The 26,668-nt window shown below is 42.8% G+C and overlaps 2 protein-coding genes across 3 annotated transcripts; one reads left to right on the forward strand and one right to left on the reverse strand.

The window, feature by feature from the left end:
* Positions 1-4,024: 4,024 nt before the first annotated feature.
* Positions 4,025-15,912, reverse strand: LOC128428642 (alpha-N-acetylneuraminide alpha-2,8-sialyltransferase-like). Its single transcript, XM_053414863.1, is given in 6 exon segments — positions 4,025-7,850; positions 8,366-8,458; positions 9,820-9,836; positions 9,838-9,930; positions 13,859-14,003; positions 15,321-15,912. Coding segments are annotated over 6 exon segments (993 nt in total). The 5' UTR covers positions 15,500-15,912; the 3' UTR covers positions 4,025-7,384.
* A 7,059-nt stretch (positions 15,913-22,971) lies between these two features.
* On the forward strand, positions 22,972-26,414 carry LOC128428739 (troponin I, slow skeletal muscle). 2 transcript variants are annotated; one of them, XM_053414971.1, is made up of 7 exons: positions 22,972-23,062; positions 23,720-23,758; positions 24,248-24,289; positions 24,901-25,032; positions 25,129-25,218; positions 25,536-25,718; positions 25,868-26,413. In XM_053414971.1, the coding sequence occupies exons 2-7, from the start codon at positions 23,741-23,743 to the stop codon at positions 25,967-25,969; spliced, it is 567 nt and encodes a 188-aa protein (XP_053270946.1). In that variant the 5' UTR covers positions 22,972-23,062; positions 23,720-23,740; the 3' UTR covers positions 25,970-26,413. The 2 variants fall into 2 exon arrangements, with proteins under 2 accessions (XP_053270946.1, XP_053270947.1); XM_053414972.1 differs by having other exon boundaries at positions 22,987-23,062; positions 23,666-23,758; positions 25,868-26,414.
* Positions 26,415-26,668: the final 254 nt, after the last annotated feature.

Here is a 26,668-nt window from a genome sequence, read left to right on the forward strand (position 1 = left end):
TTGAATTCTCGTCGAATGACTAAGATGAAACTAAGGGTTATGGGTATGGCAATAGGAAAGGTAGTGGTTTCTCTAAAAGCTCTAAAACCTGATACCGAAGTTTTATTCATAGAAGCTTCTGGAAATATGTGCCAATGCCTATAACTCTGTGTTCACTAATTGAAACATTCCTCTGTTCCGCTCACCTCCCAGCAGTCTCCCTTATTATTCCCTCATAATATCGTCTAAGGAGGGGGGGTTTCTAGCAATGGGCCAATCCTGCAGCAGTAGTGGGAGGGGCCCGGCACTGGATGTAATGAGACTTGACAACGAGCACCAGTGGGGAAACATGTTTACATTTACATTTTCCCATTGGCCTCTCTTCCCCTCTCCTTCCCTCCTGTGCATTTTCAAGTTGCCGGAGGATCCAGGCAAATATGTGTGTGTGTGCATGTGAAGGAGGGGATCTACTGCCCAGGGTCTGCAAAGAGAATTAAATATAGATGAAAATACATGAAAAAGGAAACGATAGGTAAGTCATATTATATAGATGGATTAGAGCAATGATGAGGGGATGAAGGATATCGCAAGTGATCCTGGATCAGTAACGTTCGTCAATCAAGGAAATGGAACGTGTCCCATTGAAAAGGAAATATTTATCAGCAAGGTTAATTGTTAATGCACAATTGTTGATAAGAAACTACGAACTGCAAACAGATGTGCAGAAACCACCTCCCTGGCATGTATTGGATATGTTGTTTTTATTTTGAGAACAGTCACTGGAGGTTTGGAATTTCTTGTTTAATTTCTGTTTTCTGTAATTTTCTGAAAACCGAAAGCCCCCTTTATTTCAAGATGCCGACCCCGGTTCCACACTGTGGTTCTAGAGCACCAGCTTGTTTCGAAGGTGACCCTCTTATACTGATGAATGATCACGGCTCAGTTTTGGCAGCTCGGTGCAGATCTTGCACTGAGGGATTCATTTACATAAGCTGAGAACACTCAAGTGGCCGCAGAAACCCTGTTTTAATCTCTCGTGTCCCATCTTCTATAAATATCACTTGTATTCAAGAGGGAGAGGGGAGGGAAAACCTTTCAGTTATACAACATGTGCGTACAGGAGTGGGTGCTTTACTGATATCTGAACCTGATCAATAAAGAATATGCTAACGGCCGAAAATATCCAAGCAGCCGAGACACGATGCTTAATGGCATTGACGCTGAGAATCCTTTCTCGATCGGGCAAGTCTACAGACGTCTTCTGGCCAGCCAATACGCAAATGGATTTATTGTGCCTATTAACCAGATGTCCAACTTTCCTACATGACATCACTCAGGTTGTTAATAACTTGTCCCCTCCGAGGCTTTGATCCACATAAAACAAAGGATGGTAGCTGGTTGTACGGTGGCCCTGAGGGTCAAAACTCATAAACATTCAAAACAATTGCAACGATATTTAAGAAAACGCAACATTTTAGGAAATATATCCGAGATGCGTTTGCCATTTATGGTTAGTGGAATTTGGTGTTTTCTGAAATGTTTTACGAAATATGAAATACATAAAATTACTCCATTTTGTAACATGATATGTAAGGGAATTTTTCGAAGTGTATTTTTTAATGCAATTTAGTTTTTTTTAAATCCAGTTTTGGGCAATGTACTTTTAAAAATACATCCAAAATATATTATCTGAAATATATAATATTACTAACAATAGGAGTAACCTGATATGTTGTTGGTTGTTTTTTTGGGGCAATTTGTTTTTATCAAATGTCGTTTTTGTTTTGTATTTTTCTGAAATGTTGTATATTCTGAAATGTACTATTTCTCAAATACTGTTATGCTTTGTAAAAATATCCCTGTTTGGACCCTCAGGGCCACCGTACAGTGGACGTCTGCCACTGTTATGACATTTCAGTTCCTGTAAACACAAAATAACTTCCTTCCCTCTTAACCTTTACTTCAAATCATCTCCAGTCTATTTACATGCCACTGTCTCCGTGCATGTTGAGATATGTGATGTGAGTAAGAGTCGTTGGAGAAAAAGGACAGTTAGTGGAAATACACTGTTTCACTTCCAGGCCGTAATATCTCTCATGGGTAAATCCCACCGTGGGCAGGGTGTTTATACGGCTCTAATGACTTTTCAATAAGAGCCAGAAGGAAGTGTATTCAGATGCAAGATGGATCTGAAGACGAGTCCCCTGCTCAGAGAAGCAGAGGTGCCATTAACGAAACCAGACACAGCCAGACAGCCACTCAGTGAGGCTTTCATTACGGACTTAGAGGAGTTGATCTGATCGTCCAAAACAGTGTTTACACTTTGGTTCAATGTCCAGTCACCACTCACAGCAAAGCTTCTTCTGCAGGAGCTCTTTGAATACAGGTGGGTTTTCTAACCTTGAAAATGAACTTGCATCGCTATAATACGAAAAGTTAATGGCAAAAGAAACAACTTCACATAAACACTGAATCCTTCTTGAATATCAGCGTTCCATGGCACACACACACACACACCCACTTATATCCAGGTTTATTTGTAGATTCCCGGGCTCTGGGTGCATGGTTTGCTGTTATAAGCTTTAATAGAGCAGACACAGTGTGCATGTGTGTGGGAGAGTTTTCTTAACCCCGCTCAAACTTCAACGTTTGCTACTTTCTACGGGTGGGTTGCTCGAGTGGCAAAAATAGAAATAAGACGTCAACTTGGCAAGAGGAGGAAAAGTGAAGCTCTGAGACGGCTTCACTCCTCGTGTAGCGTCGGAAAAAGGTGAGAGATAACTCGACGGAAAAGCCTGATTGTAGATGCTCCTCAAGGGATGGAGAGGATTAAGTAGGAAAGGCGATAAAGGACCCTCCATTTTAAAATCCTCCTCAAAGAGAACATGAATGTCTCACCTTCACCGCAATCCATCGAAAAAGTTTGTCAGGAAACTTCACTGAAGGGACAGAAATGTCATTACAAGTCGTCCTCTGGGTTGACTATTTAACATTTTGTGCCAATCCTCCAACTAGAAGCTGCAGTGTTTCATAGGATGAGAAGTTAAAGCCAAAGTTCCTTCATTCATCCTCTGAGAAGTCAAAAAATATCACATCAAATCTCAGCAGCGGAGCAGTAAACAGACCAACAGGGGCTGCGCTGCTAGTGTGGCTAAATATAGTCAAATTCCCTAAAGGTGGAGCTGTCCCCTTACACACACATCTACACACACAAGTGGCCTTGCATCCTTTTCCACTGAACCGCCCTAATTAAATATCCATCATCGTTGACACACTCTTAGTTATCTCTTCACACCAGGGCCCCGTCCGGCGGGGAGCAGGGGCCCCGGGGACGGCTGCACAGCTTTTTTGCTGACACCTTTTTCCAAATTCACGGCCCATAAAACAAGCCATGCAGATGAAGCAGCGGGATTCACCGACCCAGAAACATTCAGAACGACAGAACAGACTGGAAGTGGTATGAGAAGCAAAGACACTGAGAAGAAGGTCTTAGATACGTGAGAATGTCAAACACTGTGGGGACAAAAAATATCGAAATATATCAAACCATGAGTCCATACAACCCTCCCACACAAAAATAATCTTTAAGAAAACCAGGTTTTGACGATAAATGTTCCTTATTTTATTTATTGTACATGGATATGGTTGAATTCATTTGTTTTTTGTCTCTTTCATCATTCACAGTTTAACCCAGGTGGCACATAACAAATGGTTGAGTCCATTCAGGTTTTGTGTTATCATGCTCAGGCAGCGTCGTTCACACAGGATTTCAAGGAGCAGAGGAGTCGACAAACTTCAACACCTTCAGACGTTTTCTTCCGGCTTTTTGTAACCGTTGCAATTAAGAGCAAAACAAAGCACATCTTGTTGTTTCCATGAGATCACCATTTTTGTAGATAAGGTGATCTGTCGACTGTTGTTGATCAAAAGTTTTTATTTCTAACCTAATTTGTTTCGTAAGGACAACTTAGCCTGTACAAATCAATAACCAGAAGTGTATAGAGTGCCTTAACATTAAATATGCTTAATATTTAACTATTAAAGATTTAAAGATCAATTCCCCACTTTATTTAACATTGAAAATTGGGCCGTTTTTCTACAACAGAGCTTGATCAAAAATAAAAGAATCAAGCATAGTTAGAGAACTGAGTGTGTGACATTCGTTGGCTCATTTCAGTGAACTGTTGATCCTTGGCAGAGGTATGTACTCTACTGAGTCTAGTTGGAAAGAAGCTAAAGCTGCATGAAATTCACATCGTACACAGACAGGCTTTAACATTCAGGCTAATTTTCACAATTTGACCCACTTCATACTCGGTTTGCAGCGTCTTCTGTGACCCAGCATGTCGCCATGCAGGCGGATCTAGACTCTGATGTGATACGCCTGCAGAACTTAAACTTTGATATGAAACATCGGCAGGTTTCAAGTCACCATCACGTAGGAATGGACGGGGTGTCACATAAAGACAGCGTGGCTGGTCATATGCTACAGCAGGTCAAACATGTGACTCCTCCATGACCAGACTCTAAGCAACTAGTCACCCTCTACGGTGGAACCTGTGACTGGAACGTAACAAATTGTGAATGCTATGCTGCCCCTGGTTGCTGATGGTTGATGATATTGCTCTTACATGATCTTCCGGAGCTGGATCGATAACAGACAACTGTTAAAAACATCTATTAAAATGTACAAGCTGCAGATGACACTCGGATTTAAGTTGTGCAAGTCACAGCAGGAAGAACCTCATCTGTCGTCTGTGTTACTATCAGCTGCACTGTATTTGGATTTGTTAAGTAGCGCTGGAAAAAGTCAACTTTTGAAGAATGAATTGAGCTTTAAAGCTAATGTAAAAGATCACAGATTAATCCTCCCCCCCCCCCCCCTCAGATAAGAAATCCCAGCTTCACCGTGGCTCTTGCGTCCGTCACGTGGGATGGAACGAGGGCGAGAATCCGAACATAATTAAAATAGAACTGTGTACCAAAAAGCACATACACGTTTAAAAATCATCATGCTTACTTTTACATTTCACACTATGTCACGACTCGTTCAGACACAATACTGGGCAGGAGAGGAAAAACAAATAAAAGGTGCAAAAACATGAAATATCCCAGTACGAAAAATAAAAGAAATTGGTCAAAGTATTTATAGAGTTTGGTTCGCAGTCTGGAGGAGCCGCAAGTGCAATTGGACTGGAAGTTATTCTATTTTGTTCACTTCATTTACTTGGTCCAGCAGTTTTAAGCTCACTTATGAGACTACATCCTTACTACTATGTTTTATTTTGAAAACAGACACTCTTGTAATCGATATATTATACACGTTGCGTTCTGCACTGGCTAATCTTCCGGAGAGGGGCTCATGTGGTAAGAGCCTGACGAAGATACATCATGACTGAAAAGAACCAATCAGGAAGCGTTTGTGAGTGTCTATATTTTCGTTTCCAGGCATTTTTGCACGTCTAGACTAAAAGTCATCCCTGGAGATTTCAAAATAAAACGTTTCCGTAGAGTTTATGCCCTCTCAATCCAAAAAGTAGTAGATGTAGCCTAAGTGAATTTAACTTTAAAGTCAGGAACACATTTAAGAGCAGGATCGAAGCTGGAAATGTCTTCAATGCTTTACAAATGCACCTTGTTCACTCTAACAGACGAGGGTGGATAAACATATAAAACCTATCGACATGTTTTTGCACCTTGGGTCGGAGGAGGGTTGCACTCCATGCACTTTCCATGCAGAGTTGTCCTTTTGTTGCGTTTACTGACGATATGGCACGGTCACATTGTTATCACTTTTTGAATAAGAAAACAGAATATTTATAATATTTTATAACATCTGCAAGGCCTGCAAGTAGAAAAAAAACAAAAAGCATCTGTCATTGGGGCCTGTACATGAGCAAGTTATTTTTCCCTTGTGGCCAAAATCAAATGTAAAAAATTAAATAACGATAATAGAAAAGGAACACAGGACAGAGGCGAAAATCCAAACAACAGCCACGGCTTAAATAAACCACAGTTTAATGTATAAGGTGTCCAATCTGCCGTTAAAATGCCTCACTGAGACGTCCGGTCCCCGAGCACTGTCTCCGTCACTACCTCTCTGTACATGAGCGTCTCGCCGTTTCAAGAGCACAAGGACAGAGCGGGAAAGTGAATCAAAGAGGGCACTGTTCCTGCCGATTCGCCACTTGGCAAGAACGGTGCTGTTACCGAGAGGTGACTCCTAGAAGCCCCTCTCGAAGACGCAGGCTGTTTTCTGTCCACACAGCCCGGCTTGTGCGAATCGTACCGAAACAGTCCGTCAGTGTCGGTGTTGAATGAAAGGTGAGGTACCTGGTGTATGTGTGATCTGGTGCTTTCCTCCTTTTTTTCTTTTTTTTTTGGCCGCAAATGTTCACTTGGCCGATAATGCGTCATCCCTTTAAAGTCACATTCATCCGGGAAAGAAAGAAAAAAAATGTGTTTTATCTTTTTCCCTCTTCAGCGAAGGGTTTAAAATGCAACTTGGCCCAACATTCTGGGAGACGTAGGATCAGAGACTCCTTTCCTGACGGCTCCCGCTTGGTGCTGAAGCTCTATTTGGCAAAGCAGGATGCCAATCAAACGCTTGGTAGAAGGAAAGCAAAGAAAAAAATCCTTTCAGGCTCACACCAGCCTCTCCTCCTCCCGCTGCCACTCTTTTTTCCCCCCTCCAGACCCATTCAAGCCACAAGGTAGCAGGACACCATTATCCCTCCCCTCATACCTCGCATCTTCACCCCTCTTCTTTCAGTGCATTTTATTATTCAGACCCCCCCCCCCGCTCCTCCGCTCCTCCACTCCTTCTGTCTCTGTTGAACAAAGACCCAGAGGGGGATTTGGTCCAGCTGCCCCATATGACAGTCGGATACAGTCGCACAGACCGGAAAAAAAAGACCCCATCCCCCAAACACCCAGCCTTGCACACTTTCACCTTTCTGTGCCCCACTCGAGGGGCTTTCTATAAAAAACACACATCCACACACACACACACACACACACACACAGACACACACCATTTCAGACACAAGGAGTGGAGGTACGGCTTCGTCAAGGTTTTTTGGAGTGTGTGCATGTGGATGTGTGTGTGTGTGTGTGTGTGTGTGTGTGTGTGTCTTTGCCTGTGTCAGTATATTCTCTGTCCCTGATGCTTCTGGTCCTGGTGGAGGACATTCTCATTATAATTAGGGATGATCTTGGTGTCACAGCAGCATCGTGTACGGACACAGTTGCAGCGCTGAGGTTTCTCAGAGGAAATATTGTATGTGCATCCATTTGCATCATGACAACAACTTCCTGCCGATTCACAACCCAGACATCTCACTCTGCGTCCTCTAACCAGCTGAACCTCAACGGACCGCCATCTTTTCCGGCTCCCCCCTCCTCCCTAAGGGGGGCAGTGTTCCAGCCTCAAGCGCAGCGTGCCGCTTTGGTGCAAGTGCCAGAGCTGGACGAACTCCTCGGGCATGGTGTGGAACCACTTGTAGGGCAGGATGTTGTCATAGTAGTGGTGGCTGACCGGCTTCCCGTCCAGGCCAATGGCGAACGGCCAGAAGCCGTAGGCCGTCACCTCCTCGCACAGCCCCAGGGCCAGGCTGATCAGGAAGAGCCCCGTGGAGAGGCGCTTGGCGTGCACGCCTCGGGCTTTCCAGAATTTGCCCACCGTTCGAAGGAACTCTGGGTTGGCGAAGAGCATGGTGAGGTTGGAGGAGGAGTCTGCCAGTGCGTAAGATGCCCGCAGAGACAGGTCGGTGCAGGGCTTCATGGAGAACGCTGGCATGTACATGTAGCTGGAGCCGTAGACCTTCATGTTGTCCACGAAGGCCTTCCTCGACCACAGAAGGTTCTGAAACCTGAACAGAGACCGAGAAAGAGTTACTTGATATGTTGAGATTTGAGTCATTCATATAAATCTTGACTGGTTGACTTATGTGTAGAGCTCACTGCTCCCGCTTCCTTCCAGGCTGTCTGCAAAGGAAACAGGTTTCCTGTGCTGCAACGAGTCAAGCTACAGAAGCAGGATCAATGTGACACAGGAGGATTTTTCAAATTTTTTTTTACAATTTAGAGCAAACAGGATGAAGTGAGGAAGATTGCTTTTGATTTGCATTTTGTTGTGTTGGGTCTCTTTTCTCTTTGAATCCCTTTTATGCAATGCATATTTCAATTACCAGCCATGTTGCCTTGAAAATCCATTTACAAACGTTGTATAAGTATAAGTGTAAGTGCTGTATAAAGTTAAATTATCGCTTCTTGAATTTGAATTTGATGGCTCATGGCACATTTCCACCACGTCACATTTTTCATGGATTTGTGGTGAGAGGCTCAAACATGCTGCTGGTTAGACACTGGTTTTTATTCGATTCACCTTTTCTCTATGATGCTGGGGTTGGCGGTTACCAGGTGTGTTCGGGTTCCCACGTCCTCCACGTAGTCCTTTGAGAGCGGCGGAAGGTTACACCTGAAGGAACAAAACATACGTGTTAATTACGTCCACGCCCTATGTGCACACAAACACGCGTACATCACTTCTGTAGTGTAGGTGCATTCATGCAAGTTCTCAGTGCTGTTCACTCGTTATTAGTTCACCCAAGACAGATTGTGAGTCACCAGTTGTGAGTCAGGCCACAAGAAAGTGTCACAGCTTCACTGATAATACAAATTACAATGGCCTATAGTTACATTTCATGTTTCCCAGATAATATGTCTCGGGGAGTAAATTACAATCATTCTGGAATAATTGCCTCCTGCGAGCCTGATGCTTAGTTTGTCACTGTGGGATCAGCGGACGCAGGAAATGAAGAACATCTGTGAAATGATTTATTTCAGTGCGTGTTTCCTCCCTCTGGATTTATCAGACCTGGTTTTTGAACGGTTCCCTTTTTAGGGTTCAGCTGTCTCGATAAACGTTCTACGTCCTGGATAACTCCCTGATGTGTTGACCGGACGCAGCCGATGTTGTATTTCAGTTTTGAGGAGCCGTCGTGTCGTCTGAAGTGTACGACATGCAGGGATAATTAGCTTGTTACACAATAATAAGCCAACGAGTCCTCTGACCTAAATACAAAACCTGCTTGGTGAGGAATGAGGTTCGGTTTAAACGAACCACATTCCTCGACTTGACGATGTGGAGTCAACATTCGTGTCATTGCTTTGCATTTAGAAGTTTCCACTGGTGTAACAACCTTTACAGGTGATGAGCATAATGAGTATTGACGTGTTTGTCCGACAATTCTGGTTCAGACATTTTGCAAACATCCTTCTGGCAGTCGAGCCAGAATAATGCGTCCAAAAAATACTCTGACCACTTGTGCTTGGTCCTTATAAAAATGATGTGCATTTTAGTTTACTATTTTCTATGTCAACCTATGCAGTAATTATATGTATTTCTCTGTTCTGTTTATTCTGCCTCCAAACCCCTAACAATGTATCTGTAAAGGACTCTTCTTGTGTAATCCGTCCAAAATCCCACATTTCTTAAATCCAGGGTCTAGTTTTTCTTGAAGTACAATATTTCTGACGCCCCACCAGATGGTTTAATTCTGCTTTATGCTTTCATGCTCATTTCGTCTTCCTCCTCTCATCTTCGTCTTTTCCTATTCCGCTCGCTCACGCCTCGCAACCTCTTTTGTCCCACACCCTTCGCCGTGGCCCAGTTATCGGTCCCTTCTCTCCCTCTCTCCTGGTTACGGTCGACACCAGCTCTCAGTTTCCCCTGATGGTGTGGGGCCGCTCTCTTGGGCACAGCTGATTCACATTTGGAGGCGCAGCCAGGCGCAAACATTCAAGCACCCCCCGCTCTCTGCGTTTCTCATTTCTCACCTCAGAATGAAGTCGGTCCCGGTCAATGTGCTGCCCGCATTTGCTGTGTCGGAGGATGCCGCTGTTGCCCACCACCGCGCACTTCTTCAGGGGGAACTGCAGAGGGTTGCGCTGGGAAGGAGACATCACGCAGCCTCGTTAGCATTCACACAGACACAAGCATGTAAAGTTTAAAAGAGCAAATATCTCCCGAGAGTCGGACTGTGCTCGGCAAAGCTCGGGACCTCAGCTGATTTCCTGTCAAATCCTTGTGTGCTGATGGACAAACCAGCGAAGACATATGAAGGAAGGAGGTCAAAAGTAAGTCGAGGTCATACTTTACATCTGATTAATCAGATTCTGCAGAGACCTAATGTATGCTATGAATCTGAAACCATTCGCACTGATTATTTTAACTGTTTAACACTAATTCAGCCAACCATTACCTCAACGTTTGTCCATTGTTTTAATCTTATTATTTCATCTGCCACTTTTAGCTTACTATATTCAGTCAGCTTTTTTAACTGTACATTCATTTTTTTTTCTTTAACACTGTTTACTTTCAGCTATTTGGACCACTTATCCATTATCTTTACCTAATCACTTCAACCATTACACTTTTATCGAGCTGTTTACTCTCTAGGTTTCTCCACAGCCACTGGACCAAATAGCCATGGCCCTGTCATCATCTAAATGAAAGCCTTGGATAGGACAGTTTTAACTCTGATACAGAGGACCCAGTTACACCAGTCTTTATGAGGCCAGGGCCAAAAATGGTCTCGCTCTCTCTTCTTTTTTGCCCGGGCTGCGTTTAAGTCAGTGGCACGGATTAACAAGACGGCGGAAACAATTGTGCTCATTATTCCCGTTGGGGTGCACACACTTGAGAACACACACACACACACACACACACACACACACATCCCTCTCCTTGCCCCAGGGTCTGTTTTGGGCCGTGACGGGGGGGGGGGGGGGGGGGGGGGGGGGGGGGGGTAAGTCCGAGGACAATACCTGCTAACAGTCCATGGAGCAGGGGAGGGGAACCAGAAAGTTGGGCTGGAGCTGGAGGACATTGGTAGTACATAGTCCCAAAGTGTTGTCGTGACACTGTTATGATGCTGACAGAATTTTCTTTTATTCATCTACAGTCACTTGAGGCTTTGATTCAGGGACATTTACAAACGGAGGGAAACCACTGAAGCGTCAAAGGCGTAAAGTGAAACCTTCATCGCAGCCAAGTGTCATGGGACAGTAGAAAGACGCACACAAGGGAACTCCAGTTAAAAAACATGACAGGAATCTACAGTACACTCCAGTGAGCTGTATGGACGCACTGTTTAAGCCGCTGAACTAACCGACAATTAACTGTCAAAGCCCTAATTGGCACATTCCCTGGCAGATGCCCAGATACTGTAGCTGCTGCCAGGCTTAGAGTGGTTCGGCTGCTGCTGGTCTGAGCTCAGACCTGCAATCACAGCACTGGTAGTTGAGAAGAGCAGAAGAGTATTTACGTGTGCGAGTCTGCAAGCCGTCCGTCCCGCCTAACCACCAACGCCCAACCTTCCTTTTACTGGTCACAATGGGAGGCTCTCTGCAAGTGCAACCTCGCTGCTACAACATGGTGCATGCAAGAGGTAGAGGGAGTGCAAAGCTGTGCAGCAGCGTGTGACCACAACCGAAAACGGGTTGATGCAATGGAAACAGAGACTATAGGTAACTAGCGGCACTGTGTGCACATGGTGTAGTGATGGAAGGACCTTGAGCATGTGTATATTTTACTGTCCTCGTGGGGTCCCAGCACAGATTACTCCCACAAACACAGTCAGCGTTAATGAAAGGCCGTCTCAGGTCCAGTGTGTAGGATTAAAATGGCTCGAGAGTCAGAAATTCAATATCACACGTGTTTGTTTGCAGATGAATCACCGGAAATTAAGAATCTATGTGTTTTAGTTAACCTGGAGCTTTTTTGGGCTTAGAGAGGGAGCCGGTCTTCTTTCCCTGAGTAGGTTTTACTGCCATGTTTCTACAGTGACCCAGAAGGGACCAGACAGTTAAACCAGTTAGTTGAAGTCAGTAAAAGGATTATTGTTTTCTAAAATAAAGTTAATTTCCCCCCCAATCTCAGGCGATTTCTAGAAATTGCTTCTTATTTCTGACGGACGTTCCAAACCCCCGAAATCAAGAGAGGCAGCAAATTGGAATTGGAAAATACCTCAAATGATAAATGTTAAAAAAAGAGAGCAGATACATTTTTCTCAAAATATTAGTTTTGATTTGGATGAATCAAAATGCTCTGAGTTTATTTCCCTAAGCACAAATAAAAACATTGTAGAACTTAGAAGTTTAGTAACAGTTACTATCTCACATGTAAAAACCAGGGTACGTCGAATCCTGCTGCTCTACATTCAAACACCGGTGCTCATAACGGGGGCCGAGCTCAGCCCCCCCCCCCCCCCCCCCCACCCAACACTTCATATTAGCATTTCTTTATTTATTCGCCCTCTCCTCCCCCATCCAGTCATGAGTGAACATGCAAATCTCGCGCCTGCAAATTAGGGTCAGTTATTCATCGCGTTTACCAAACAGGATATTAGATCTGCAGCACCGGTGCCGGGGATCCACACTCCAACGTTAATGAGCCATTCTGCCCCTGGCTACAAAAACCAAGGCAACAGCTCCTTCACCTGAGTTTCTCATTTTGTCCTGTTCCCAGTCTCGAAAACACACAAACACACTTATGCTGATGCAGCCCCACACCGAACACACACACACACACACACACAAACACACAGGATCCATGTAAAAATAGCTCCACAGCTCTTATCTGGGTACAGACATATACACGGGGGCCGAGATAAACACTCTGTCTCTGGTACCTATGTGCAGAGAAGAGGGGGATTAACTCGAGGGAGGAACTTGAAGCACATCCTCCTCCTCCAGCTTGAAGCCATTGTTTATGTAGCCCTGTTTTCGATTATAGTCGAATAGAGGAAAGAAACACAGCATGACAATAAATCATCTTTGGTGAAGAAATACTAGTGATTTGATGTCAAAACCAGAAAAGCACTTGGCAGAGTCCATACGGTCCAGATGTCCGCTCATGAAAGCACATTTTGAAAATGTATCGTCAATTTATCTTACAATAGGGGGGGGGATACCTGACTCGAGCCTGTCGGGACCCATCAGGACAAACAAAATGAAATTATTGTGGGGATCAGGTTGGGTTCGTCCATGTTGGCTCGGCTAGCTACTTGATTTTTTACACTGTACGTCTCTGTTATCGGCGAAAACAGGATGTCTGGCAGGTTGGGGTTTGGGCTCGGTTAGTTTTCTCTCGGGCTTCCGGCACAGACACACATATGCGAAGCCACGCTGCAATTTGCTTTCTCCACAGGAAGCTAATGCTTAATTCACTTCTTTACTCTCACTGATTGGAGGATGAACAGGAACCTGGATCCGTCCCTTTGTCAAGGCCAAAAAACGTAGAAATGCATTTGGTGTATTTTTGACAAAACAACAAACAAACCAAAGGACAGGGGAGAAAGAATTCATTTCACTTCTGGCTTTATCTCCACAACTCTATCTACGAGTGAAATCATCCATGAGATGGTGGAATATAACTGCGAGAACATGACACCATCGCTGCAGCATCATGTAAGCCGGTGTGCGTCTCCTCCTCTCACTTCTCCACGTCTTCACACCGAGGACACTGACTGTACTTGTCCTCTCCACTTAACCATGTGTCTGTCTGCCCCCTCACTGCCTCCGTTATGGATCACCGTGTCCAAACCCACAGTCCCGGTGTTGTGTTGCGCTGAGTGGGCGAAAAGATTTCCCTTCCTATCGTCTGGTTTCAGTTACTCTGTCGAGAGCACAGCTGTCACACACATGACTTTGAGGGAGGTTTGAGAACCATCCCCCCCCCCCCCCCCCCCCCCCCAAAAAAGACATATTCACACCCTTTTTGAGCGTCAGTGCAGAAATGAAACCACAAATCTATTCCAAAAACCATGATTGTTAATACATTGAGTTCATGGGGCGTGTCTGCTCTCCGTCCTACCTGCACAAAGAGCGGGTAGGTCTCGTTGTTGACCGTGTGCGAGTGGTAGAACTCCCCGTCGTACCACAGGACCTTCCCCATCGGCGAGTTCTCCTTGGTGACGGCGAAGTTCCTCCGTGGATCGCAGCAGTCCGTCAACAACTTCCTGTTGTGGGAATGTGGGAAATACAAGATCTTTAAACAGTGTTAACACATATTAGATTCCAAGAATATATTTAACTGTATTAACTCCTCTGTTATTTGCCTGTAGTGACAGCCTGAGCTGAACGTGTGAGTTCCGCTACTGTAAATGAGAGGAACTGATCAAATATTTAAGGTCGTTCGGGTTCAGATTGAATAACATCAGACCGGAGATGGAAGGAAACAGGACTGTCTTCATCTTTTCCGCACATTGTTACTGTAACTTCCTCAGAATCATCTGTACAATCACACAGCTCTGAAAAAAATAAGAAAAAGTCCCAACTCCTCCACTGCTCTGCAAGAGTCACCTTCTCAGATGATGCTAATTGAAGTCCTCTCTGGGGAAATCAATTGCCTGCATGTATACTCTGCTGGATAAAATCTGAATAACACTGCCACTGTAGCCAACATAATATGTGGATCACACATACTACACATGATACACTGAATAAAGAGTGTTATTGCTATGTTTGCATCTTTTTATTAGCAGTTATTTGATTTAATTTGCTTCCTCTGTTTTTTAACTATACCAATAGCCTTGAGATGAATGGCATTTATCATAATAATTATCATTAGGCTTTCATCTCGTGGTATTCTGTAATGTTTCTAAATATTTTTGCAACGTTTTCAGCGCTTCAATCGTGTTTTCAGAAGAAAAACTGATTACATTTTACATATATTTATGTCTACTCTTCAATTTGAATCTGTGTTTGCTTACATCAGTAGTCCCAAAAACCGAATATAAGATTGTTTGAACTTCATTACTTTCACTCTCACAATACAGCCAGAAATAATAATAAAGAAAGTTCTTATAGGTCGATATAGATAATTAGCATGATAAATGACACATTATTCTTAATATTTCTTTCACGTTAAAAGACAGATTTTGGCTCCTGTAAGTGAAAGTTGTGTTTTTTATGGCAAAGAATGACAAATAAACATGAAACCATTATTGATTATGTGTTATCCCTCTTCACTGTTCTCATACAATGAATAAGAAATACATACATGTATTGAGCCTTTGTTAAATTGTGATGGATTAAAATTACATTGCGATAATTATTGATATTGTTTTCTCTTACCCTATAAAAATCATGGTACAGAAAAGTTTAAATCTTGGCACCTTTCTTCTTTATCTTTAATTTTGTTATTAACTGGCCCCTAATTCAGCCTGGGTCCTTCAGAGACCCACACAGGCACAGCTGGGGGGCCCCTGGGAGCCCCCTTTAGGGAATCACTGCTTTGAATCAAAGATCAGAAATGTGAGAGCCCCGAGACGAACCTGTACAGATCGATGCCCGTCTGGTTCTTCTCCCACACTCCGCCCTGCCTCAGCACCTCGTCCACTATCTCCGTATCGCTGGGCACCCTGTACACGGGGAAAATGTAGAACCAGCAGAGGACCAGCACGAACAGGGCGGCCCACACGGCGGGCTTGACCCGGTAGCATCGCACCAACATCGTTCTCTCTCTGCTCTCAAACACGACTCAGAACCAGCGGTGCGTGCACATCCAAGCAGGTGCGGTAACAAAAAGAAAAATGAAAGGGGTCGGTTGAACGCTGCGAGCCCCCTGCCTCACTCCGCAGACAGGGTGGGGTACGAGTGGGGCTGCAGAGGGATGGTGCGTTACCCGGTTCTCGGGCTCATGCACCGGTCGGGGAATCCGGGTTTCTGTCGGTGAGGGTGTGATGGAGGAAAGCGTGAATCCCTGCAGCGGCGTCTCACGCACGGTTGCGGGTTTGCGGCGCGGTGCGTCTCTCTCTGCTCTGCGCGCATCAGCATCATCACAATCCCGCGGACTGCGAGCGATCATGTGGGGGTGGTGGGGGCCCAGTCCCCGCTGCAAACCGGTCCGGATGTCCCACCGTGCACCCCGATAGTCCGCTTTCTCTCCCCGGTCCTCCGCCGTCCTGCTTCAGGGTCTGGTGCTACTGAACCGGGCTCAGCCTCCCCCCCACCTCCCCCCCACCTCCCCCTCCTCCTCCGACCAGACAAAGTGCAGTATGGAAGACCAACAGCTCAAAAGCACATGCCTTTTTTTTGGTACTTGTCAACGTCCTCCTTTTTCACGTAAAAAATTTGCAAACACGTTTTTAATGAGTTGGCAACATTTAAATGTGTTTCTTTAAAATGTACAAGCAACACTTTAATGCATTGTCATGTTAATGCAACAGGAAGTCGGCAATTTGGGATTTAGTCATCATTTTAAACATTGTGTGTTTGATACAGCTTTCATCAGATCAACTTCAAATTCGGTGAGAGTCGTCTCAACAACATGGAGAATAAAACTACCGACCTTTTTGAGTATCCGTCACACAGTGTGCGACGGCCCCAAAATTCACATTATCAGAGTCCCGGCCTGAAAAGATATATAAGTCGGGATAATGAGAGCGCCACCTACTGATCACAGTGTACATTCAAAATGCATGCAACGCGGAGCCGTTCCCCACCCGAAATACATTTTTTAATCACTAATAAATAACAAATACAGTATCAGAAATGCTAGCTATATAAGGAGTCATCATTTTTGTAATTTTCTATAATTAAAAATATTAAAAAAAATTAGGGGTTAAGGTACAGCAGAAGTAGGTTACTCATTCAATGAGGGTTAAAAAAAAAAAAAAAATACTGTCGTGTTTTAATCATATCAACTGTGTTAACATATCTTAACAGGTTGTGTACATCCTGTTAAAAATTTAGCTTTTTGGTTTTTAGCAAAAAAAAATCTAAATGTGTGTTTGACCCGCTTAGTCTTCCATACATGGAGGCTGTGATAGGGGCGTTCCCTTCACCAGAGTAAAGATTCTTCTGCAGCCCGCAATTCTCAGAGACACGCCCACTTCAAGGAACGTAATCTTCTTAAAGGGGTATCACCCTCCGAGGGCTTCCATCGATTTCTCATGTATTTAATCTGCAACTATGTCAAAACATGAGGATTTTAATATAATGATAAAGAGCTGCGAATTAAAAAAATATATTTTCAAGTGTATCGCACTCATCTAGTTGATTTAAATTCTGTTTTCCTTTATTGCTGTAACAAGTGAATTTCCCCATTGTGTGGATAAATAAAGAAATCTAATCTAATCTAATCTAAACTAAACAATCATTGAATAATTGAACAAAATAATAGGCACATCTGTCATTACTGACGTTATGAATAACAACAATTTGCTGCATCATTTGATGAACTGGTATATTTTGTACATATTCATGACTCATCAAATACTATCACTGAAATATAAAAGAGGCAGACAACGTGTGTCACCGGCCATCGTGCTCCGTGGAGGTTGAGGAGGGTGAAAATGTGGCATTATGAATAATTACTGTGGCCTCTAAAGCTTTCATGCTGTGGTTTTACATTTTATATTTCAAGAGCTGCTGATGCAGAGCAGAAAATACAGTAATAAATCACTCCAGTCACTGTTAGAGGCCTAGTGTTGGCATTCTGTCTCTTGAGTGCAAACCTGGACTGATTAACAGATGTGCCCAGTGGCCACGTGCCCAGGGGTCAGAGGTCTCTCAAACCACAGCCTCTGTTTACAGGATATGATTTTAATGGCTCCTCCTGTGTATTTGTTGTCTTTCTCCTGGTGTCTTTGTTTTGTTATTTTGTTCTTGTATCTCCTTTATAACTACATTTGTAACACTGATATGATTCATATCGAAGAAGTTGGAGGAAACTATTTGGATGCATATTTTTTTCATTGATTTCATTTGAGACCAGTGGCCTGTTTTTACTAAATCAATTCATGAAAAAAGATTTAAACAACAGTTAAACATTTATTATATTAAAAGCTGAAAATCAATCAGTGTATGGCCAGAAATCTGTATGTGAGGAGCTGCTGCCCCCTGCTGGACTTTGTCTGTACTAAATGCAGAAGCTTCAATCTCAACACATTTTCCACTAATTCCTTTTCTACAAATTAAAGAAGCATATTTACATTCCGAATATACTGAATTATTTTAGTTTTTATCCTGTGGTAAGTCACACGATGAAAGAAAGCTCCGTTGAGCTATGTCTCAAAGTCAGTGTTCAGTTAATGTCGCTGCTTTATTTCCCCCAAAAAATGTGTGGGTGGCATTTTTAATGACTTGAATTTATCAACTCGCTGTTGTTCTGCTTTTTTCTCTGGATGTGAAAAGTTGGTACCGTCAGTGCTGCGTTCTATCTGCTCCAAATCATGGCCAGACTAATGAATAGGAACCACACGATCTTCATACAATGAAACTACCCACAATGCTCAAAGAGTATTGTAAAATACAATTTAAATAAACATTTAAATGTCCAAAAGGAAGAAATTTGCACGATCCAATTAGGAGCTTTATTCAAGAGTAATTCAGGATCAGGTTAGTGACAAGATTCTGCTTGAATGTATATATCAATGTCATACAAGGATTTGTGTAAGTGTGTGTGTGTGTGCATTATGTTATTGAAATCAGTGGCTTTTATTGTCTTATCAACAAGAAGAAGGTCTTGGATTTAAAGAATTCCTGCAGGCTATGTGTTAATCATTTGTTTGCTCATCAAAAACACAATTATTGTAATAGATAAACAGAACATACGAGCAAGGCCACTGCAGCAGGATGCAGCCCCATATATATATATATATATATTTATGTTTATAGCAGACAACATTCCTTTGTTCTTATCAGTGAGGATATTATATAGATGCATATTATCAGAATGAGCCATCCTGTCCTTTTGACTGGATACACAGGCTGATAACAGTGAGGGCAGCTGGGAAATGTTGGCCACTCAGGGTTTCCACTGAAGCCTCTTGGGAACCTGGGAGGGCAGCGTCAAGGTCGGACCGCAGAGGGCAGAGGGATGCCAGGGGAGGCCAGGGGAGGCCACTTGGCTGATGTCATGTGTCAGCTGCTCACTGCGCTTCATGTCCAAACAAAGATGGAGGACTGCACAGGATGCAAGAGGAGAGAGGCAGAGTAAAGACAGAAAGAGAATAATATTTATAACGCATTTCCATAAATGATCTTTGTGATCATCTCGTCCTCTTTAACTGTTTCCACCTGATTCAAGTGTTTATGCTAAACTAAGCTGACTTTCTATGGTTTGTCGATTTTTGTATTTAGTGGAAAGTCATGAGTGTGGTGAATTGTGTAGAAATACTACAATATCATCACACTCAAGGAAAGTTATACTTAAGGAGAAGAACAGTATTCAGGGTAAAATAATGAAAGAAGTCCTAGAATTAAAAGTAAAAGAAGATCCCTTTCAAAACGTTGTATAAATATGTATCATATTAATGTATGAATATCACTGATGCCTTAAAGTGTAAACAGCATTTGAATGTACAATTTTAACTACTTGTATACTTTTGGATAGTTTCATTGATATGTAGAATATGAGCTTACCGTAACCTTTGACCTTTGCCCATCCAAATCGAATCAGTTTGTCCATGAGGTCAAAAGAACCTTTGCATTCAATTTGAAAGGATTCCTTACAGGCGTTCTTGAGGTTTTGCGATCACAAGGCAAAACAAATCCAATTGTACAGTGTCTCTAATCGTTGACCTTTCACCTCCAAATTTATCGGTGAGTCCAACAGGACGTTTGCACCAAATTTGAAGAACTAACCTCGAGGCGAGATATCTTAATCACAACGATGTGACGGGCGGACAGACAACCTGAAACACGATAAAAAAATTACATGTAATTTTAAAATCAATTTTATGTTTTATTCTTATTATGTTTAACTTTGAAATAAAGGAAATAATCGTTAATATTGGAACACTCAAAATACTTTTACTTTTTCTTTCTTGTTTTAGTACTACTTGTACTCTGATGCAGTACTTCAGAAATGTAAAAATTCCACATTGTACTTGTAGGGTACAGTACCCATCGTATATATTCTGTAGTCTAATGGACTTGTTCACTATTCAGGTCGTGACATGTACAGCACAAAGTGGCTTAAAGTGATAACACAGCAATGAGGTGACTAGATGTTGACTTTGGGGTCTGAGCTGGTCGGGTCATGACCATGGGTTAACATGGATTACGCAGCAACAACTGGCAAAACAAATAACGCTTCACCAGAGAGGTGAGGACGGATTCAAACCCGGGAAGATCACACGTCCCCTTTTCTCTCCGTCTGTCCCCAAGCTTCGGCCTGAGCTCATTAGCTTTGATTAAGGACGACATGAGGGGAACCACGGAGGCAACACATCGAGCCGTCAACCAACCTGATTATGAAAGCAGCAGAAAGTGCATTGCCAGCAGGTTTCCCCCCCCGACACAGAGGCCGCGTGGTTCTTCTCATTCGAGTGTATGTGTCTGAGCGGAGACATAGGGGCGTTGGGTTGCATCGGAAATAGCTCCCACACCTGCTGAGGATCACCGAGAAGACAAAATAAAAAAAATAAAAAGATGACAGAACATTTGTTGTCCCTGGCGTCTTCCTCCGTCTGTTATCGCATTTCATTTGCTCGTGGCCGCTTGTTGTGATGCGGCACAAAGATAAACCGGGAACTTTGCTGGTGTTTGTTGTGATGGAAATTTGACCTAGCATTTAAGTTTAATTTATTCCCTTGTGAGGAAGGTCAGCCAACCATACAGCATGCGAAGAGCATTCTGTATGAAACATTCGCAGATGGTGCTTCGATGCAGATTTAGTGATGGTAAAAGGTGAAGTCCCAGGAGATAAGACACAGGCTGAGGGCCTCTTCAAGGTGTTGGTGTGGGAGACCAGCACAGTGAGCCTCAGATTTGTGGCTCCGACATCCGGACCTTACGGAGACTGATACCTATAAATCAGGTCAGCAGAGGTCACATGAGGCAGGTCACTAATGGGCATCCTGGCAGCTACACATGATATGACTAAGCCATGATAATATATAGGTGGTTAATATATAGTACTAGAGAAAACTGGTCCAAAGTAGCTAATGAAATCGAGGGGAAATTAACTTAAAGTGAAAATGTCTCGGAGGCCCTTGTCTGAGGATTTATTAAAGTTGTCAAGTGCTTGTTTAAAAGAGACGGTACAGAAATTATTAGCGAGACCTGAACCTTGTGTTTCTCTTTAAAAAAGAGCTTTAAATTGTATTGTATTTAGTTTTGACCCTCCCTCAGGCAGTGAACCGGCTCAATTCATGTCTTCATTAATAATAAAAGAGGCAAAGCAGAAAGAATGTGAGGGGGGTGTAGCACCACCCATAAACAACAGGTTATCGATCGAAACAAAGACTTTCAAGTGGCCATTAACTGTGCATTCAAATGGGATTCATCACTTGTAAGTTTTCTAGATAATAAAACTAAAGAGGAGTTCTTCAAGATTTAAGATTCACGAAAGATTAAGTGTATTCTGCAAACAGAGACAGAACCTCTGTCCTTTGCTCAGTGCGTCCACACGGCTCACACACTTATTTTCCCCCAATAAAGAACTGAATGTATAAAGAACAGTATTTAGATAAACCAGAGAAAGAGAAGAACAAGCCCCAGAAGTGACTTAACTAAGTTTCAACCCGTTGCATTCAGATCTTCTCATTAATGTTCACTCTACGCTCTAATACCAAAGGAGTTCTTACAACCCACTGAGAGCAGAGGTCAACATAGACTCATGAGACGATGTCCTTAATGCTCAGTTTACCAAAAAACATCTTAGCACTCTGAGCAGCTTCATTCCAGCGTAAGCCGGCCGAGAGAGGAGAAACTCGATGCTGAGTGATTTGCACAAAGTAGCGCCGGAGCTCAGGCGGAGATTAGCGCCCGCGCCCTGAAATCTTGACAAAGCCACGCCAAGGAATTGTTGAGTGCGGAGACAAACAGGAAAACACAGATGTAAATATAAACCAGGACGAAGGCGTGAGGCTGAGGGGGAGTCAGAGGCTCCGACAAAACTGGAAGAACAGATCATATGGTGCTGCCTGAAGTCACCTGAAGTCATAACATGTCTAACATGAAATCAAAGATATCAGAATGCAGCAATTCACCAAGTTTAATGAGTCACCAAATCACAGAGCGACACAGGCACAGAGGTTCTGATCCCCACCCCCACGTTATTGGCCAGGGAGGATCACAGAAAGGAGCCGGACCTATTCTTAAAATGTGATTCAATGCTTTGGCTATGCACGAGGGCTCCGGGTGTGTTTTATTCTCTATCAGCTCAGAGGACAGACCATGTTTTCAGTAATATCTGATCAGATTTGTAGTCCATTAAACCAATGACGTATTGTACAGGCTTATTAGGTTTGTGGCTGATGCAGTCCAATTAACTGTAACTCTAATAAATTGTTTTGAATTTGATTCAATTGATCGAACTAAACCAATTAACTTACCATCCATGTATCTTAGAGCAATTACATGGAAGTATATGTAATGTCCAAAAGGCTTTTTATGTTTTCTGTCAACATAATAACGATAATATTAAAAAAGGATGTTGTTATATGAATGTATTTTGCAAGTTTATGTACTTATTATGACTCCCGGCATTATTGAACCATTCATGGTCAACATATGGGTAAAGAAAGATATTGGTATTGGATCATTCAAACATAACATTTAAATAGATCTTAAAGTTGTATTCTTATCTCTGAAGATCCAATTATGTGGATTATGTTACCTTCATTAACCATTCTCCAGTATTTGTGCTATAAGCTGAGGAAACAGGCAACGAGAAAACAAATAAAACTCCCACCGTCAAACTTCCCCTGTAAGTTACACTCAATGCAACGACAACGTTCAATATTAACGACCGAGAGATGAATTAATGTAATTTCCCTGTCATTCCATGGAGAAATATAAATAATGTCTCCCAGCAAGCAGCGATATCTGGACCATACCATTTAGGTTATCGCTCATTTCTTTGTCATCACACTTCCCTGGAGTGGTCACGGTTTCAGGGGAGGTGATATTTCATCCTGGGTCTCATGCCAGCACATTCCAGGGGCCAGACGTTATATCTGCTGTCCGCTCGTCACACGGCAGCTCACATAAAAAGCCGCCCATTGTCTTCAGCAGCCGCTGTTTGACTCCCCTCCCGCCTGCTGACCCTCGTTCACATTCGCAGGTAACACATTTATTGTAGTATTTGTGGTAATATTGTAGTACTTAAACCTATGTACGTTTTTATATGCTATAAATGTATTTGATTTCTGACAGAGTTTTGCCAGTGATGAAGAAGACTGAATGAGGAGTACTATTTCAATATATCAGAAGTTAATTCATATATCATTGATAAACTTTGCGAGTAGCCCTGATCATGCACAGTGAGTAAAACAAAGATCCGTCTGAGACACGATCTGCTAAATCTTCTTCTTTCCCGCTGCTGCTGTCCGGAGTGTAACAGCTGTCAGATACGGATCCTGTAGCTTTTCACAAAGCTGTTGATCTGTCATTACTCACGCTGCCAGAAAGTGAGACGATGCTGAATATAGTGCGGGGCATTGTTCTCGTCATATTCCTCCTTTAATCCTCCGGTCAGAGGATGCTGCTATGCAAGGGCCTCCCGGGGTCAGATTACATTATGGTCCAGTGGGGTGACTCATTATCCTTAAACTGTACTAATACACATCCTCCTGTGTGTTGTTTGTTACTGTTAAAGTACAATTAGGTTAGAAAAATGTCTTTCTAGACATATTTGGTTGTATTGGCTATGTATATATTCTCACAGTTGATTGGCTGTGTCCTCATCCTCCGCTTCATTTCGTCCTGTTTGCTGCTTCAGGAGCCCGACAGACCCGCAGCCATGAATACCAAAGAGAAGGTGAGTCAGTCCTATTCCACAGTGTTAATCCTGCGTGCACCGAGAGGGGACACGGCGTCCTACATGGCAAAGACCTGGCAGTGGTTATCATCCCGAGCCGTTATCAGCATCCCTGAGAGCTTTCCCCTTGACTTCATCCTAATAATAAAGTTTTATCTTTTCACATGCGCGGCTGCAGCGAGTGGTGACGAGTTGGACGCTCACTAGTCTTTCCATATATATTCCACGACACATGTACGGGGCATATCAGACATTTTCCCCTGCTGGTCAGCTGAGCAGGAACACATCCTGGGTCCTGAGGGAATGTCTGAAGTTTTAAAATGTCCAGTTTGGGTTGAAAAATGTGGATGCAAATCAAATGTCATTTTGTTTAAGGTGTCCACTTTCTGGCAATTTGATGTTTTACGTTTGACAAACTTACAATAACTGTTTGATTTAATTGTCTTTTGCACTTTGAAAAATTGCTGACAAATATATGTTTTTCCACAGCCGAAGTCAAAGATTACAGCTTCTCGTAAGCTCTCCCTCAAGGTTAGTTGTTATGAAATACAAGATGATGAAAATGATGTGTATAATAATCATCATGATCCGATTACTCAAAAATATTGCACTGGATCCCATTTAACACTATTATTCCATTAAATAATTATGTTTTCATACAATTCAAGGTCAATATTTATAATATGGTCATTTATTCTAATGCTAAAACCACTTGGAAAAGCAGAATTTGCACATTAAACCTTTAATCCATCAGCTAGTTTAGCTAACTATGTCGATTGTCCACTATCTATTTCACCTTTGATCTTTTCAATATTTTCTCTATAGATATACGTCCATAATTTAATCCAACTATTTAAGAATTGGCTCATATATGAAAACTCTACACACATAACCTTTAGGCTTTTTTAAACGACCGATAGAAACTGTTACTTCTGGTTAACACCGCTGCTTAATTGTTAGCTGGATGTCTTCTCTTAAAATAATAATAAACTTATAAAAGATGTTGCTAGTGTACACATGTTTTACCGAATATATAAATTTAATATTAGCACTTGGAGTCTGTTGCGTTGTAGGATCAGGCTGCAGTGGCCCTCCTCTGATTCCCATGCCTCGTTTTGATTGATATTTTTCTGTTCAATCAGATGCTTCTCCTCACTCGAGCCTGTGAGGATTTGGAGAGGGAGAGGCAGGACCGGGAGGAAGAGAAAGTCCGTCAGATCGCAGAGAAGTTGCCCCCTTTGCAACTCTCAGGATTGTCCCTGGAAGAGCTACAAGTAAGGGTCATGAACCACAAATGACCGTTTCAGAAAATGAATTAAGATGTCTCATTAGATTTAAATAATATAATAATTTATTTAATTTTTTCCCAGAAAATATGCAAGCAGCTATTTGCTCAAGTTGATGTCGTGGATGAGGAGAGGTACGACTGTGAATACAAAGTGGGCAAACACAACAAAGATGTGAGTCTCTCTGAACAATCCTCCCGCACCGAGCACACATTCCTCTTATCTCGCACAGCTCAGACAATATCTTGAAAAATGAAAAAGTTTCTTTCCCTGCTTTGAATGCAGAGAGTCAAACCTTAAAACTTGAACTTTGAACATGAAAGTTGAAAGTTTGCTTGAACTTCTGCCACTTTGTCTAGCACCATACTTTGAGATCGCACTTTTAGCAAATGTGTTTCTTAAAAAAGAAAAAAGAAGAGAAGGCTTGGCCAGTGAAAGGAAGAACTCCCCACAGAAATTTCAGTGTAGCTTCTGGTACATTCTTTTTTTAGATCCATGAGCTGAAGTTGAAAGTACAGGACCTCGGAGGCAAGTTCAAAAAGCCTGCCCTGAGGAAGGTGAGGGTGTCGGCAGACGAGATGATGAGAGCTCTCCTGGGCTCCAAGCACAAGGGCTCCATGGACCTCAGAGCCAACCTCAAGTCTGTGAAGAAGGAGGACGTCAAAACGGACAAGGTAACTCGAGACCCCCAGAGCTTTAGTCTGTCAGTCGGGTGGAGCTTCCAAGTGCACAGGGGGGGAAAATACACATGTCAAAATGTCTCTTTTTCTCCATGGAATAAGATATGTTTTAATTTGGATTTCACTTCTCTCTTCAATCCAAGGTGCTCACGACTGAAGTGGGCGATTGGCGTAAGAACGTGGAGGCCATGTCAGGCATGGAGGGCCGCAAGAAGATGTTCGACACAGCCGGCGGAGCACAGTGATCCATTAAAGGAGGGGACAAGGAATCTGTCCAGACAGAAAGTATCCAAACGCTAATTGACGTAATGTAGGAGTTAAGTGTTCGCTTTATGACCATTTTCTTAATAAAGCCTCCAAGAGTAGGACGAGTAAAGACCCACAGTTTTTATTGCTAAAGAGTTTCCTTTTTGTTGTGTTTTCTTATGACATCTTTAGACATTTGAAGTGGATGAATAAACAGTTTCAGTCGTGTTCTATATCTGTTGACTTTGACTTTATCATGTTTCATTTCGTTGGCACCCGTGTGGTTTTATGAGCTGATGACGGATTAAAAAAAAGGAAGATGAACAGTCGAGGCAAGGGGACGACTGTTGTTATGTTCTGTGCCTAAATTAACCTTCATCGTGGTTAAATAGAGGTTGTTGACGCCTTCATGAAAGGAGGAGTGGAATTATAAATTCAGTGTATCTGAAATTGTCACAAGTTTGTTGATATAATAAAGATATATCAGAAAAATAATTAGTTTTCCTTGAGTGCCTTGGACCTATGGACCAGAAATGATGGATCACACTGAACGATGGTTCGGATCATTTTCTGTTTGAAAACACTTTTTGGGGATAGATCAGCTTATCAGACAATTGCAGGAAGTTGAGACTGTTTGTCTACAGGTTCGCGGGATTGCTAGCAGTCTTTGCCATTGATGATATGTTACTTGAAGTTAA

Source organism: Pleuronectes platessa, chromosome 22, assembly GCF_947347685.1.
Source record: "Pleuronectes platessa chromosome 22, fPlePla1.1, whole genome shotgun sequence".
Lineage (NCBI taxonomy): Eukaryota > Metazoa > Chordata > Actinopteri > Pleuronectiformes > Pleuronectidae > Pleuronectes > Pleuronectes platessa.

Bases quoted from the DNA above. Each gene is read 5' to 3' on its own strand.
- LOC128428739 (XM_053414971.1), top strand. The intron at 25,033-25,128 runs GTAAGGGTCATG...ATTTTTTCCCAG, and splicing joins TGTCCCTGGAAGAGCTACAA to AAAATATGCAAGCAGCTATT. The intron at 25,219-25,535 runs GTGAGTCTCTCT...TTCTTTTTTTAG, and splicing joins TGGGCAAACACAACAAAGAT to ATCCATGAGCTGAAGTTGAA.